We start from the raw sequence: 14,417 nt of genomic DNA, 5'->3' as shown, positions 1-14,417 counted from the left end.
TCTGCAGGCAACTCAGGCCTCAATTCAAAGCCGTGGCATTCAGCAACTTCTTTAAGCATCAACCACACTGATTCTGTTCATGTGTCACTACAGTCGAAGCAGTCTTTAAAAAAGAAAAAAAAGTTCAACTGTACTTTTGTCTTGTCAGGATAATAACCTCTCACCAGTGGCCGTTTATGAACCTTAGCATTCCAATATACAGCACCTTTTGGTTATTAAGAGTTTAGTAATAGGCACCAACTTGCTTTTCTTGAGCTATACATTAACTTTGATAAACCAAATAAAGACCAAGAAGTCAGCCTGGAATCTCAGACATGTGCGCTTTATTGGGTTGTTGTGTACACCAGAGGCTTGAAGCCCCAAGCACAATCCTCCACACACCTCCATACAAGGTAGAAGCTTTGTCTTTTGCATAATGACAAAAACAAACTGGACCAAGTATTGTTTAAGGCTGAAAGTACAAAAACAAAACAAGTTTCAGATTACATAATTTACATATTAAGTAATACTACAGTTCTGTTGGGTAGTGAGCCCACCAGAGAATAAACCTTCATAGAGGCAAATAAGGTGGTGAACAAAGACATCTGGAATGACCTACACAAACACAACAATGGACATCATGTTCCTCACACCGCCTGGACACTCTGTACTTCCTGCAGAGTTTCTCCCCATCGGGGGCATGGTGCCATAGTGATGAGGGAAAATGGAAGGTATTGTGGGCTCTGCACACACCAGTGTTGGTGTAGGCATGTATGCAGAGTCAATTGTTTGGATTTGTAGCAGTGTGTTTTGGGGAGGGGACCGACAGTCTCTTTAGAAGCACTTCCTGTGGACAATGCTGGGGCCGGATTCATCATACTCCTGCTTGCTGATCCACATCTGCTGGAAGGTGGACAGGGAAGCCAGGATGGAGCCTCCAATCCATACAGAGTACTTCCTCTCTGGAGGAGCAATGATCTGCAGGGAGGAAAGAATGGTAATGCTCAAGTTTTCATATGTTTGCAATACTACTTAGGCTAGTATTCAAGTCTATGATATTCTAAACATTTGTCCACTGGGTGGCAGTAAAGGGGTCTCATCAGGAACATTCGTGTGACTGTCTCTGGGGAGGATGGAGTCTGGAGTTTTACCTTGATCTTCATGGTGGTGGGTGCCAGGGCAGTGATTTCCTTCTGCATACGGTCAGCAATGCCGGGGTACATGGTAGTACCTCCAGACAGCACAGTGTTGGCGTACAGGTCCTTACGGATGTCCACGTCGCACTTCATGATGCTGTTGAAAGTAGTTTCATGGATACCGCAAGACTCCATACCTGGGTGGGGGAAAGGTATATTACGTTAAGGGCAAGGAACTTGTTTTATATAAATTCCATTAAACTTAAAGAAAAAGTTTACATGATCTCCATTTGCTGATGTTACTTACCAAGGAAAGAGGGCTGGAAGAGAGACTCAGGGCAACGGAACCTCTCATTTCCAATGGTAATGACCTGGCCATCAGGCAGTTCGTAGCTCTTCTCCAGGGATGAAGAGGAGGCAGCAGTTCCCATTTCTTGCTCAAAGTCCAGTGCTACATAGCACAGCTTCTCCTTGATGTCGCGCACAATCTCACGCTCAGCTGTAAAACAAGACAGAATTAGAATCAGTTTTGCACAACTTCAAAGATTAGTTTGTGTGTTCAGGCCGAGTCAGAGTTTATGCTCACCTGTGGTGGTGAAACTGTAACCCCTCTCAGTCAGGATCTTCATGAGGTAGTCTGTGAGGTCTCTGCCAGCCAGGTCCAATCTTAGGATGGCATGGGGCAGGGCGTACCCTTCATAGATGGGCACCGTGTGAGTCACACCATCACCGGAGTCCATGACAATACCAGTTGTGCGACCAGAGGCGTACAGGGACAGCACAGCCTGGATGGCCACATACATGGCAGGGGTGTTGAAGGTCTCAAACATGATCTGCAGGAGAAAGATGGGAAACTCAGTCATTCAACCAGTCTGATGAGAAAACCTGAAGTGAGTGGTTTAGGTTAGTAAAGTCAAGGTAAGAGCACAGCACACGAGCAATGTTTGTTTTGAGCATAAACACTAAACTAGTAAACATTAATTTCCCCTTTAGTTCAGAGGTTGCAGCAACCGGCACTTCCATCACCTGTTGCATCATGCAATAAACAGTGTTTGTCAATCTACTGCAAGTCTAATTTGAAAACAGTAACCATGCTGCAACTAAAGTGCAGATATATAAACCTGAAGCATCCGCAGAGATGAAAAGATCAGCTCAGGGTTGAGGAAACCTGGAAAGTGAAGGAGTAGGAGGAAATTGGAATAGGTGGAAACTGACAGACTGAGCAGAAGACACGCCTGAGCAGCATCACTTTCCTGGTCGTGGGCCCTTCACATAAGCTAAACTAGTTTCCTATTAAGTGTCAGCCATAGTTACCTGGGTCATCTTCTCCCTGTTGGCCTTAGGGTTGAGGGGGGCCTCTGTGAGCAGGACTGGATGCTCTTCGGGGGCAACCCTCAGCTCGTTGTAGAAAGTGTGATGCCAGATCTTCTCCATGTCGTCCCAGTTGGTCACAATACCGTGCTCAATGGGGTACTTCAGGGTCAGGATTCCCCTTTTGCTCTGTGCCTCATCACCAACGTAGCTGTCTTTCTGGCCCATGCCAACCATCACACCCTGGGTAGCAAAACAGTATGCACACATTAAAACCCAAACTACAATGTAAAAAACATTTATATACACACACACTTATAATTTAAAACTATTGTGACATGGAAACCGTACCTGATGCCTGGGACGCCCAACAATGGAGGGGAACACGGCGCGTGGAGCATCATCGCCTGCAAAGCCAGCTTTGCACATTCCGGATCCATTGTCAACAACAAGAGCGGCAATTTCGTCCTCCATTTTCTAGAGAAAGAGGAAGGGGGATAGAAAGAGGGGAGGAATTAGTACAAGGGACGCTCTGTGGCTGTCGTGGCTTACATCCGGCAATCATCAAGCCCGCTAAAGCCGTGTCGTTATAAAGACTGGACACTGGATGTCGCAGTGGCGCAGGATCCAGTCCAAATCCAGAGCTGGAAAACAAAGGCTCTGTCCCACTCGGTCTGGCCATTGCCTTATAAGGCAAAAGTGAGAGCAGCTTAGAGCCGGCTGCAGCCCGGCCCATGGAGCCATGGAGCGGCCACTCCCTTAACCTGGATCATCACCACGGAATTAGCCAGATGCACCTGGTTAAAAGGCTCTAGTCACAATGAATGAAGCTCCGCGTCGTGACAAGGTTATAAGAAAAACGGCCAAGTACAGTACTCAGGTGTGCTGTTAGAGGCATTCACAGCTGCAGTGGCATTTTAAAACGTCTACACACGTCAACACGTTTGCACCGGAGTCCTTTACATTCAATCCGCCTAACCTGCTTTTTTCATCAGTCTGAGAAACCGGAGACATCAGATCCGGAGACGGTGACAAAGCACACGCTCACATGTAAGAGAGAAGGTCAAGCTTTTTAGCGCAGCCTGATTTATTAAAGCCACACCAGGCAGGCGACGACAGCCCGGATAATTTATACTGTTACTTAAAACGAACTACGGGATGCTAACGCGCCATTAGCATGAACAGCATGGAATGGCAACAGTTTCCAGCACCGTTTCCTGAGCTGTACCTTATGTAAGAAACCTCATAGAACAAAAAGCAAACTGGATATGTGAATAAAAAAAAACCTATTAGCATAGTCCTGTAGGTGTCTTACCTGTGTGAGGGGGGTTGTCGGCTTTAAGATGACTTTGACCAAGCTGCGCTCTGGCTACGCTCTTCGTGTCTGAACGTCACTGCAATGGAAGTTAAGGGTCTGCTGGGTTTTATCAGAGCTCGTGCTGCAGCCCCTCTCCATATAAGGCAAACTTTCCGCACGGCGCCTTCTGATTGGTTCAGCCGCGTCCACTGGGTGTGGCGCATGCAGATAACAGGCGTGCGGTGACAAGGCGGTGGAGACAGACACCACGAGAACTGACCCGTTCGACACAGTGATAATAAAAGTGATACTAAAACATATTTGACTTCTTCATCATTATCCTTATATTCATGGCGAATATAGACGTGTTTGATACGCAGGTTGGCTTACTACAAAAGAGACCAATGATATAAAACTACTTTATGATGTTATTTGGACATCTATGTAATAAGTTCATTTTATGTATTTTACTTTAAACTCCACATCCTCTTAAGAGAAATTTCCTTGTTAGAAAGTATTAAATTAACCTAATCCATAATATTGTCGCTTTTAATGTTTTAGCATTGCATTAAAGCTCTAACGCATATATAAAGCATAATAATCTCATTCCTGGGCCCCACTAATGCAGCAGCTGTCAAGCTAAGCTTCTCACTCATCACTGCTACCCGTGGATGGTGGTGCCAGGTCATGGGGTGCTTACAAATTTCAGGGTCACTAGTAGCTGTTAACACGCTGACACACACACACACACACACACACACACACACACACACACACACACACACACACACACACACACACACATACACACACACACACACAGTGGAGTGACAGTGATATTACATGCAGTTTAGCTGAGGTATGTTTACAGCAAACATAGACAAGGCTGTAAATCTGTTTCCACTCGTCACCTGTAAGTAAGAGAGAGTGAAGGGCAAAGATTAACCCAGCCATCTGTGTTCGGTGCCACGATCAAGCGAGGAGGCCCATTATGAAACAAGTTTGACTTACCTAGATTTGCATGGACACACCTGCTCACGCACACCTCATGTGTCACATAAGAGTCAGTCTCTATCCAGAAGTATGTGTTTAGATGTGATATGTACTTTTATGATGTCACCTGCATGCTCATGTTGAATGCTGGGCAGATACTCAGCGGTTGCTATTTTAACTCGATAAGGGCACTGGACAAAGACTCATAAACGTAGACTAGGAATTCTCTCTGGCCTATGTATTCCTAATAAGGCCATATGGGAGCGGGCTCACCAAAACAGACAGGAAGTAGGGTTCAGACCACCACTTCTGCAGATGGGTGCAGGAAGCCACCACACACATGTGGCATTATTTCAGTGGAGCCACAGAATGAGCTGGTCAGGGAGCAGGCGCTTCAAACAGGCATTATCCTGCTTCAGACTAAGGCTAAACACAAACAGGCACTCCAACCATAGTCCCAGAGCAGCACAACCGTCCCTTTAAGAGTCCTTTGGATGACGTCCATATAAGGAGATATTGGAGCGGGTCACATGGGGGGAAGAATGCGCTGCCCAGGTCATGTGACCAGTCAGGGGGAATGAATGAATCTCCCTTTTTAAGGCCTTGTTTGCATGTGTGTGTGTGTGTTGGTTTATTTTGCCTTCTTCTCAGCCTTGATTCCTGTCCCTTCCGCCATGCACGGATTATATTTAGACAAGAATGCCATCAATTATAGACTTTATTCAACTTTATTCAACTCAGCTCCTCCCTGACAGATATTTCTCAGTGCTTCCTCTTGACAGTTATGCCATTATTCCAGCAGTTGCAAAACCCAGACGCGTGCATGACTCATGCATGCATTACAACACACACACACACACACACACACACACACACACACACACACACACACACACACACACACACACACACACACACAGAAACCAGTCCCTCCCTGCATTGCTCAATCACATAGTGAAACTCACAGGCCTGGGTCTCAGCTCTAAGACCGTATATGGAAGAAGCCAGCAGGTAGCCTCGGTCCACTTTTCACTCATCCATCTCCTGAGCTCACTTGCTTCCCTCATTTCCTGAATAAATCACTCCCTTGTTAATTTTCCCAAGACAGGGACAAGTAGGAGTTCAATGTAAAGTCAGAGAACATATTTGTGTATTTTGCTGTCTGCCAGGCCTCTTTGTCTTTTATGGCATCACATTCCAGTTTACTGAGGAGGTGTGGCTCTGAGAAGTGAGATGAAAGAATTTGTGAAATGTTCTTCAGCATGTTAAAACGTAAAGTACCTATTTCCAATGTTTATTACCCAAGAAATAAACAAGTAAGAGTCAGTGTCTTAGACGTTGTCTGCTAGAGCAATGTTGAGGTCTTTGCTAATTATAGTAGCTAATATTTACATAATAGCAAAAAGCTTCTTTATTGCATTTCTGCTATTGTTTATGGATTTATTACTAACATCAGAGAAAACGAGCTGTAAAAACACACTGACATTTCTCAATTCAAGTTATTTTTTTACATTTTCATTCATTCAGTACAAATGGAGCAGTATTAGTATTGATTTGGAGTCAAGAATCGGGCTGCCTATAAACGTATGAACAATATTCACTTACTAATAAGACAAAAGCTGAGTGTTTGGCTGCTAAGTGCTCCACTGTACTCACCAACACAAACAAGCCTATAAATGTGGTGAGCGTTAGCCTCAAACAGTGCAGTTCGTGTTTGGGCCAAAGGAAAATCTCAGCTTCGCCAGACAAATAAAGCTTCTACATTCTGTGACTACCCCAACTTTGACCATCCTTTTAACACAGGTTATTGATAGTTGAAGCTGTCTTGCATCAGACTGAATCTTGGAAATAAACTTTTGTTTAGTTTCAATGTCAATTTGAAGCACAAAGCCTGAAAAACAGACAGCCCTCTGTCCAAAGGTCACAAGAAGCCTTCTATTAGCGCATTAGACTTTCATGAATTAGCAGCTTATTTCTTATTGGATTCCTTATCTTGCAAGTAGATTCTTAGAATACATCATCCTAAAAAATCTCTATTGAAGATAATAGAATAGACACAAAATACAATTACTCAGAGACATGCTCCCATTGCCACTGGAGTGATTTAGACTACAGCACTGTTTAGCAGGTCTTGCTGTGGGCAACATGCTGTGATAGCTGAGTTTTATGTTGGCATAGATACGTTCGGCTACATGATAGGGATAATCATCTCATTAACTTTAACACAGTACTTGATTGTTCTCAGAGCTGTTAAAACAATTGACAATTACATGAAAAACCAGAACAACCTCATTCAAGAAATTGGAACCGTAGAAGGTTTTCTTTCCCAAGTTTGAACAGTATACATTCAATATTTCATGATATAAACAAATAAGACATTGTTTTGTATCTCCTAGAAAACTCATAAATTTAATTATTAAAAGAAGACTTCTTTAAAATGTAGACAACATTTAAAGAAGCATCTCAAAGAAAATCTATAAAGTTTGTTTTCCCTCTCAGTGTATTCTGTGTAAAATACATATTTTCACAACCTGAACAAGCAAATCAGATCTAAGATAGTCAGATATTAAAGAAGCGAGTAGCAAACATGCAGTTAAACAAAATTACATCCGTTTCCACACACTTTATTAAGCAGAGAAATCCATTTTAACTTTACAATGTAGGGCTGATCTACAGATCGCAGTGTCAGGACAGGGGGCTCAAGCAGTCCAGCTCTTCTCCAGGTCCACCAGCTCCATGCCCTCACAGTAGGACCGCGGCCTCGGCGCCCTCACCTAGTCCCACAGGGGAACAGAACCCGATCACACGGCGAAACCAGATACACACCCCTCCCCGCTCCCCTAACGCACCGGCGCACACTCACCGGAGGCGTCCTGTGGGAGGACAGCCGCTGCAGCAGAGGGAAGGGAGTCCACTGAATGGGTTCCACAGGCCAGCTACACACCGACAGGTCGCTGGCCTTCCCTGAATCCAACACGCCATCGCCATCGCCCACGCTCAGCTCGCTGCCCCTCCATGCGTACTGAGAGCTGCAGAGGAGACGGAGGAGCCCATAGAGGCGTTATGGGGGTTACACAGGCACACAGGCAGGGCAGAATTATTGGGTGTATGCATATGTGCTTGTTTTGGGACTTTTTTGGACTATTATCCAGCTGTGAACAGCAAACAAAGTTAGCAACTGTCACAGAAACACACATTTGAATTCATATTGTTCTCTCAGATTTGTACATTTTGATTGCTTTACTATCACAGACTCAAGGTGCTCGTACAAATGACGCTCTGCATGTCCCAGATTCACATTTCCTTGGCAACGTATGTGCAGGTTCATTTGAATGCCAGTGTCGTCTCCTGGTGGTTCTCGCCCCCTGGTGGTCACTGAAGACGTTCACTACTGTGTGTGTGTGTGTGTGTGTGTGTGTGTGTGTGTGTGTGTGTGTGTGTGTGTGTGTGTGTGTGTGTGTGTGTGTGTGTACCTGTGGGGGTAGATCGTGTTGACGCGTGTCCCGTGGCTGGGACAGGTGGAGGCCAGTGACAGCGTGTCGTCATGGTAACAGCAGGGGCGGTCGAGCGCCCGCAGGTGCAGCAGCTCGTCGGAGCGCGTGAAGGCGGGATTGTCCATGGAGTCCGCCGATCCGGCCCACGAGCGCAGCCAGAACCGACCCGACAGCTCGTCAAAGTGGTTGAACCTGCGATAGCTGAGAGCAGATCAGCAGGCGAGGCCGCAGGATCCGTCACTATCAGTTCTAATGAATGGAGTACTGTGCAAAACTGGTCGATGAGGTTTGTGCAGACACATTCATACTTTTCTACATACTGTTTCTGCTTCTGTTTGAAGCTGGTGGTTCTTCTTCTAACTTTAGGGGCCTCAGGTTTGTTATTTTGTCCAATTATAAACGCTCTCATGGATTTATTCCTGATTCTGATTCTCTCACAGTTCAACTGATGTCAATGTTGTGAAGTCAATGTTCCTTTGAAATGGGTGTGAAAAATGATTTGTGACCGGCCATTGTGCCTAATAAGATGTTTAAGGCGTTTTCCCAGCAGCCTGAACAACATAAATTCAGACAGACTGTCTGAGCATTTGGAGTCGAGGGCACTGTGTGTTTATTAGTCAGACTGTGACACCTAGTGGACATGAGCGCATTCATACTCACTGTGAGCTACAGACTTACAGCCAGTGTAACACATATTAAATGACTTGGCCTCCTCCTCCTGTTTATTATCACAGCGTCGACGCTGCTGTGACCTAACGCGTGTTTATGTGTCGTCAGACGCGTACCTGCTGCGGGTCTGGTCCACTTTGGCCTGGATCAGAACGGCCCGGTAGCGGCGGACCGCCACAACGGCCAAGACGCCGATGACCGTCACTATGATGAGCAGGATGGCGAGACAGGCGCCCACGAGACGCGCCCGAGTCATCCTCACGTCACACCTCTGGCCCATGTACCAGAAGCTCTCTCCCACCAGGCATCTGGGTCAGAACAAACAGAGGACTCAGCGCACAGGGCCGGTCTGTGGGAGCGGGCAGGCGCCTGGAGCGTACCGGCACACCGGGAGCTGCCCGGGGTGGTGGGTGCAGATGCCGTGGTGATGGCAGTGGTCCAGGTGGCAGAGGGAGGAGCAGCTGTAGTTGGTTCTGTCGGGCTGGGAGGCACATGCGTAACCAGGCGGGCACCGCAGCAGCCAGTCACACACCTCCCCCTGTTGACCTGCACAAAACAACGAGTAAGAGTGAGATGGTGGCACAACAACTAGCGGTGATGCTAATCGGGTTTCTCATGACTGGAATGTGAGCTTAAAGTCAGTCTAACTGAGTTCTAATGTTTACAGGACTCGTAAGTAGCTCATCCGTGCATCCTCCACTGTGCAGCTCGAGCACTCGCCTCCTACGGTGATGTTGGTGATCCTGGACGTCCTGAGGCTCGTGGCCTCGCGGACGGCCTGCGCCAGGCCGGTCCGCTCCAGCAGCGACGCGGGTCCTGTCCGGCCGAGCCACTGCAGGGCTCCGCTGGTTCGAAACTCCACCAGGTTCTGCACAGCGTGGCCACTGGAAGAGCAGAGGAGCAGTGTCACCATAAACATCCGCTCACTGGACGGTCTTAGTTAGAGGCTCGGGGGAAGCTAGTGCTAACTAGCATTGTCACTGTGCACCGGCTCACCCGCCCCAGACGCCCAGCAGCCGGCTGAACCCCGGGGCCTTCTGCAGGTACGGCCGCACCTGAAAGCAACAGGAAGCGAGGCGATTACCACCCCCGCTACATGAAAGTAGCAGTAGTGATGATAAGATGCGGTTGTGTATTTAGATCATCTCTGACCCAAGCGGCAGCGTCCTCCTCCCATCCTGCCGCATAAGCTGAGCCGGAGTCTTCCAGAACGATCTGCAGCAGCAGCTCGACTGTCTCCACTGGATAGAAGAAGCACATGACCTCCTCAAAACAAGCCTCGGCCCACAATCTGTGTACACACACACACACACACACACACACACACACACACACACACACACACACACACACACACACACACACACACACACACACACACACACACACACACACACACACACACACACACACACACACACACACACACACACCTTTGATGGCGGCAGGCTGGTCGGGCACTATGTAGTACTTGGGCGGCTGGCTGCTGGTGGAGCTCAGCAGGGGGTTGGACGTTGGTGGTCCAGCTGTGGGTGAGTGTGTGGTTGTGTTGCTGGGCAACCGTCGCCACACATCGCCGCCTTCCTCGGGTTTCTTCGTTGTGTGAGCGAGCGGAGGAACACGCGCAGCAGCACTAAAGTTGTGCGGCTCATGAGTAGAAGACGGCGACTGTGGGCGATGTGGTGCGTGTGATGATGTGTGTTGAGCTGTAGATGGTTCTGCGGGTACGGGCCTGGTTTCATAGTGGGTGTGTGTGTGTGGAGGAGGCACTGAAGGCGTGGACGCGCTGTGTGTGTGCAGCGGGTGCGAGTCTGTGGACATGGATGTGCTCGATGGGACAGACGTGGAGGAGCTTTGAAGGTCAGCGGCGGTGGAGGCGCCGGGTCCCAACGCAGAGGACGAGGCTGCGGACCCCGACGTCTCGTCGGTAACCGTGGCAACGCCAGGCGGAGAGGAGGCTGCGGGCCTGAGTGTGTATATTACGTGTCTCTGTGTAGTCGTGTGTGTGTCCGTGCTCGTTTCTGTGAATGAGGAGCGCGTGAAGCTCGCTGTGCTTCGCAGATTCGCTCCACTCTGCGTGGAGGAAGTGGGAGTGCGAAACTCCGGCGCGTCGCCGGGCCGATCAGATGATTCCGCTGCAACGGTTTGACTGACGGCGCCTGACGTGGCGGATTCCGATGAGTCAGCGCCATTTGTGTTTGGGTGAAGTGACGCTGCGGTGGCGGTGGGACCGGCAGCGGCGTGGGCGCTGGAGGTCCAAGGCGACGCCGACGCGGCGGCTGCGGCTCCAGCGCGGGCGCTGCCTGAGTCGTGCTGCAGAGGGTCGCTGTGCGAGGTCACGGGGTCAGAGGTCACGGGGTCAGAGGTCACGGCGGAGGTCAGATCAGAGCTAAACGTGTTTGTGTTTGCGCCCGTCCAGGAATGTGGGCGCGTCCCTTCACCAACAGCTCCCCCATGTGTGATAAGGAGGGCGGCGCCTCCCCAGGTTGTCGGTGGAGGTGGAGGTGGAGGTGAAGGTGGAGGCGGAGGCGGAGACGAGCTGAGAGCCGGGAGGCTGGAGCTGGAAGCGGTGGCTGCAGCGTGTGCATGTCGCTGTTTGCCTGGAGCCAGCGCCGCGTCGGAGTTACTGGCGGCTGCAGCTGTCGAGGCCACCTGGGTTTGAGCGAGCTCGGTGCCGGACTTCGTTTCTGCGCTCCATGTGTCCGATGTGTCTGTACTGAGCGTGTGGTGTGTGTGAACAGAGGAGCTTGTTGCCTCTCTGGCTGATACGGGACTATCAGTGGGTCGAGCGCTTCCAGATGTATCCGCTCCATTGTTGGTCGCTTCCTCAGGAAGAGGGAGCGTTTCTCCATCGGTTCTTTCAGCCAATGCCAGACCTCGGAGAGGTGTGGTGGGCTGCAGTGACCCCTGACCCTCCCAGGACAGTCCAGACACAGGCCGAGGTCCCCGGCTCCGCCCCCAGCCTTCGTAGAGACGACCTCTGACCCCTTCTATCCCACTCACCACGTCTTGGCTTACAGGAGCTGTCCTCGTAAACACGGTTTCTGTGGGAGACCAGCTCACGAGGCCGCGGCCCGGACGGTGGGTTGTGCTGCCCTCTGACGAATTCCTCTGGTCTTCCTGGACTGGGTCATACGAAAACAGAGAGGGGCAGAGTGAGGAGAGACACAGTGGAAAGCACAACACAGCGACAGCGACAACATCCAGCCGTCTCCCACACCACCGCGAGTGTGATGAGGATTTTCCGACGGACAGATTTATAGCTCGCAGCGCATTTTGAACAATACATTTCCACAGCATGGTTCCGCGGTTACACACTGCACAGCCAATGTCCCCACAAGAATCTCCTCCTTGTCAACAACCCAGAATAAACAGCCCGGAAACAAGTCCGAGCAAACGCTATTACGCTTATTAGATCACGTCCTTGTGATCGGAGCGGAACCGCAGCCCAGCGGGCCACACCGAGTCGACCAATGAAACGGGTCATTCACCGTAGTCCAGCTGCAGGGAGGAGCGCCCGGCGCCGGTCCACGTGAGGGCCGCCTTGTTTCCGTCGCAGCCGGAGAGCAGAGCCTCCCGACCCGTGTCCAGGACCAGGTCATGGTCCTCCCCGGACCCGACACAGCGCAGCCAGACGCTGGAGCCCCCGCCCGGCTCCGCCAACCGGACGCGCAGCGTCCTCCCCACGGGGACGTCCACGAACCAGGTGCAAACTGCAGGGTTCCCGTCGGGCAGAACCAGGCTGAGGAGTCCTGCCGGTTCTTGGTCCAGGCGGAGATTTCCACCACAGCGATGGTCGGGAAAAGCCAGTGATTTATCTGCTGAAAGAGAGATGATGGTAAAAGGCCAGCGTGAAGACAAGACGTCGTCTCTCCGTATTATTATTACTGGAGCTGGTGTCTGAAACGCGTAAACAAAGCACAGACCTGTGGGAGCATCAAGTAGAACTCACATAGTTCAGAAATAGTAAAAACGAGCCTCTACTGATGAGATCTAGAGCTGTAACACATTAAATGTCAGCATTTCTTACCTGTTGTGATAATAAAAAGTAGCAGACAGACGTGGAGCTGCATTTCCAATCCTGAGACATTTCACTGACGGGAACTTTATTAATCCCAAATCCATGGATCGCTCAGATTTGCAGGACCTGTGATCACCAGGAGGTCGAACAAAGCGAACGCAGACTCCAGTGTTCCTGCGGACGGTCCCAACTAGGCGCAGAGGCGTAAGAGACGTTCCTCCTCCATCATTTCCTCGTAACGGAAGCCGCTTCGCTGTCAGGACTAAAGCGCCGCGCAGTCGTCTAAATGAGACACACGTGTGTCCTGTAACGAAGGCTGGACGGAGGCGGCGGCGGCGGCGGCGGGGGGAGGAGGGGGGGGGGAGGCGTCGCGTCGTGTCGCCTCCGCGCTGCGCCGCGTGTCAGTCTGTGGGCATTTCCACAGATGAGAGGGAGGAATCCAGCGGTCGCTGCGGGAGCTGCGTTTTTACGCACCGCAAAAAACGCAGCTCCGGAAACCAGCGCCACGGAAGGAGACGTGGAGGAGACAGGGGGCGTTCATGAGCGCGTTTACCTCCACCCCCTGCTGTCCGCTGGGTTCGAACAGACGAGGGGCCCACGGGTGAAGCTGTGCAGCGACACGCCAGCTCCAAAGGAACCTGTAAAGCTGTTTTCTGCTTGGGTCGTGACATAAACAGCGTGTTTGTTGTCATTTTACAAATAAAATGTAAACAAACAAACGAAAAAGAGTCTATAACATTTTATAGAAATTAAACTTTTAATCAGGGGTTAATGAAGTTCTTATGAATGTAAGGAATGAACTATGATGACACACGTCTATTTAAATGTATGGTAGAGCAGTTAAAGCTCATGACATATGCCATAATCTGAAAATCTGCAGTCACAAAGTCCACAACTGTCCACCACCAAAATGAGAACAATTAAACAACTTCATAGTCTCCTAAATTATGTAAGTACTGAGCAATGTTGACATCAAAACCAGAATACACGCAGAACGCAAAGAAACTCCAAACATCCAAACACAAATGTTTACTACTAATACTAAGCGACAGATAGTTAATCTATGTGAAGTCACACTTTTTATTGAAATTGAAGCAGCAATGGTAAATAGTTTGGACTCAGTTCATTTTTCACACTCGGTTCGGTTAGATTAGTCTCCTGTCAGATGCTTGTCACAGGTCAGACTATAGCTCATAGCAGTGGATTGTATGTATGTGTGCCCTGTGTCGGGTCCGTACGACATGCTCCCAGAAGGTCTGATCCTGCAGGTCCTCATCCCAAAGCTTCAAATTTAATCTGTGGTGTGTGTCCACCTTCATTAAAACAATTAAAAGTGTAACTAACACATATACAGTAACACTGTCCCTTAAGGCATATGTGTATTAGTATGGCTGGCTATGTGATGAGGGGCTGAACTGACCTTGCTCAGATTAAAGCATTCGTTCCAGCAGCGATTGTTGGATTCAATCATCTGTGTTTTGTCGGAGTTAGAGTTAAACCTACTTTTTTATGAACCT

The 14,417-nt window shown here is 49.4% G+C and overlaps 2 protein-coding genes across 6 annotated transcripts; both read right to left on the bottom strand.

The window, feature by feature from the left end:
• Window positions 1-306: 306 nt before the first annotated feature.
• actb1 (actin, beta 1) lies at window positions 307-3,899 on the bottom strand. Its single transcript, XM_029148598.3, has 7 exons — window positions 3,742-3,899; window positions 2,778-2,903; window positions 2,430-2,669; window positions 1,702-1,948; window positions 1,423-1,614; window positions 1,131-1,312; window positions 307-957 (listed from the first exon to the last, which is right to left on the bottom strand). The coding sequence occupies exons 2-7, from the start codon at window positions 2,898-2,900 to the stop codon at window positions 814-816; spliced, it is 1,128 nt and encodes a 375-aa protein (XP_029004431.1). The 5' UTR covers window positions 2,901-2,903; window positions 3,742-3,899; the 3' UTR covers window positions 307-813.
• Window positions 3,900-7,324: 3,425 nt separating this feature from the next.
• On the bottom strand, window positions 7,325-13,318 carry si:ch211-14k19.8 (mucin-5AC). 5 transcript variants are annotated; one of them, XM_029157536.3, is made up of 11 exons: window positions 12,910-13,318; window positions 12,371-12,700; window positions 10,313-11,999; window positions 10,032-10,120; window positions 9,876-9,934; window positions 9,600-9,763; window positions 9,260-9,425; window positions 8,996-9,187; window positions 8,190-8,402; window positions 7,580-7,745; window positions 7,325-7,490 (listed from the first exon to the last, which is right to left on the bottom strand). In XM_029157536.3, the coding sequence occupies exons 1-11, from the start codon at window positions 12,967-12,969 to the stop codon at window positions 7,416-7,418; spliced, it is 3,201 nt and encodes a 1,066-aa protein (XP_029013369.1). In that variant the 5' UTR covers window positions 12,970-13,318; the 3' UTR covers window positions 7,325-7,415. The 5 variants fall into 5 exon arrangements, with proteins under 5 accessions (XP_029013369.1, XP_029013352.1, XP_029013361.1 ...); XM_029157519.3 differs by having other exon boundaries at window positions 8,190-8,411; window positions 12,910-13,312; XM_029157528.3 differs by having other exon boundaries at window positions 8,190-8,411; window positions 12,371-12,697; window positions 12,910-13,312.
• Window positions 13,319-14,417: the final 1,099 nt, after the last annotated feature.

This window comes from Betta splendens, chromosome 1 (assembly GCF_900634795.4).
Source record: "Betta splendens chromosome 1, fBetSpl5.4, whole genome shotgun sequence".
In the NCBI taxonomy this organism is placed as follows: Eukaryota; Metazoa; Chordata; class Actinopteri; order Anabantiformes; family Osphronemidae; genus Betta; species Betta splendens.
The sequence above is the reverse complement of the archived record's forward strand: the minus strand, read 5'-3'. Positions and strand labels throughout refer to the sequence as shown.

Excerpts from the sequence above, each read along its gene's own strand:
- si:ch211-14k19.8 (XM_029157519.3), bottom strand. The coding sequence starts at position 12,969 with ATGTCTCAGGATTGGAAATGCAGCTCCACGTCTGTCTGCTACTTTTTA. Across the intron at positions 9,426-9,599 it reads CACCAACATCACCGTAGGAG|GTCAACAGGGGGAGGTGTGT; the intron begins GCGAGTGCTCGA and ends TGTTTTGTGCAG. Across the intron at positions 8,412-8,995 it reads GTGGACCAGACCCGCAGCAG|CTATCGCAGGTTCAACCACT; the intron begins GTACGCGTCTGA and ends ATCTGCTCTCAG.
- actb1 (XM_029148598.3), bottom strand. The coding sequence starts at position 2,900 with ATGGAGGACGAAATTGCCGCTCTTGTTGTTGACAATGGATCCGGAATG. Across the intron at positions 2,670-2,777 it reads TTGGGCGTCCCAGGCATCAG|GGTGTGATGGTTGGCATGGG; the intron begins GTACGGTTTCCA and ends TTTGCTACCCAG. Across the intron at positions 1,615-1,701 it reads TTACAGTTTCACCACCACAG|CTGAGCGTGAGATTGTGCGC; the intron begins GTGAGCATAAAC and ends CTTGTTTTACAG.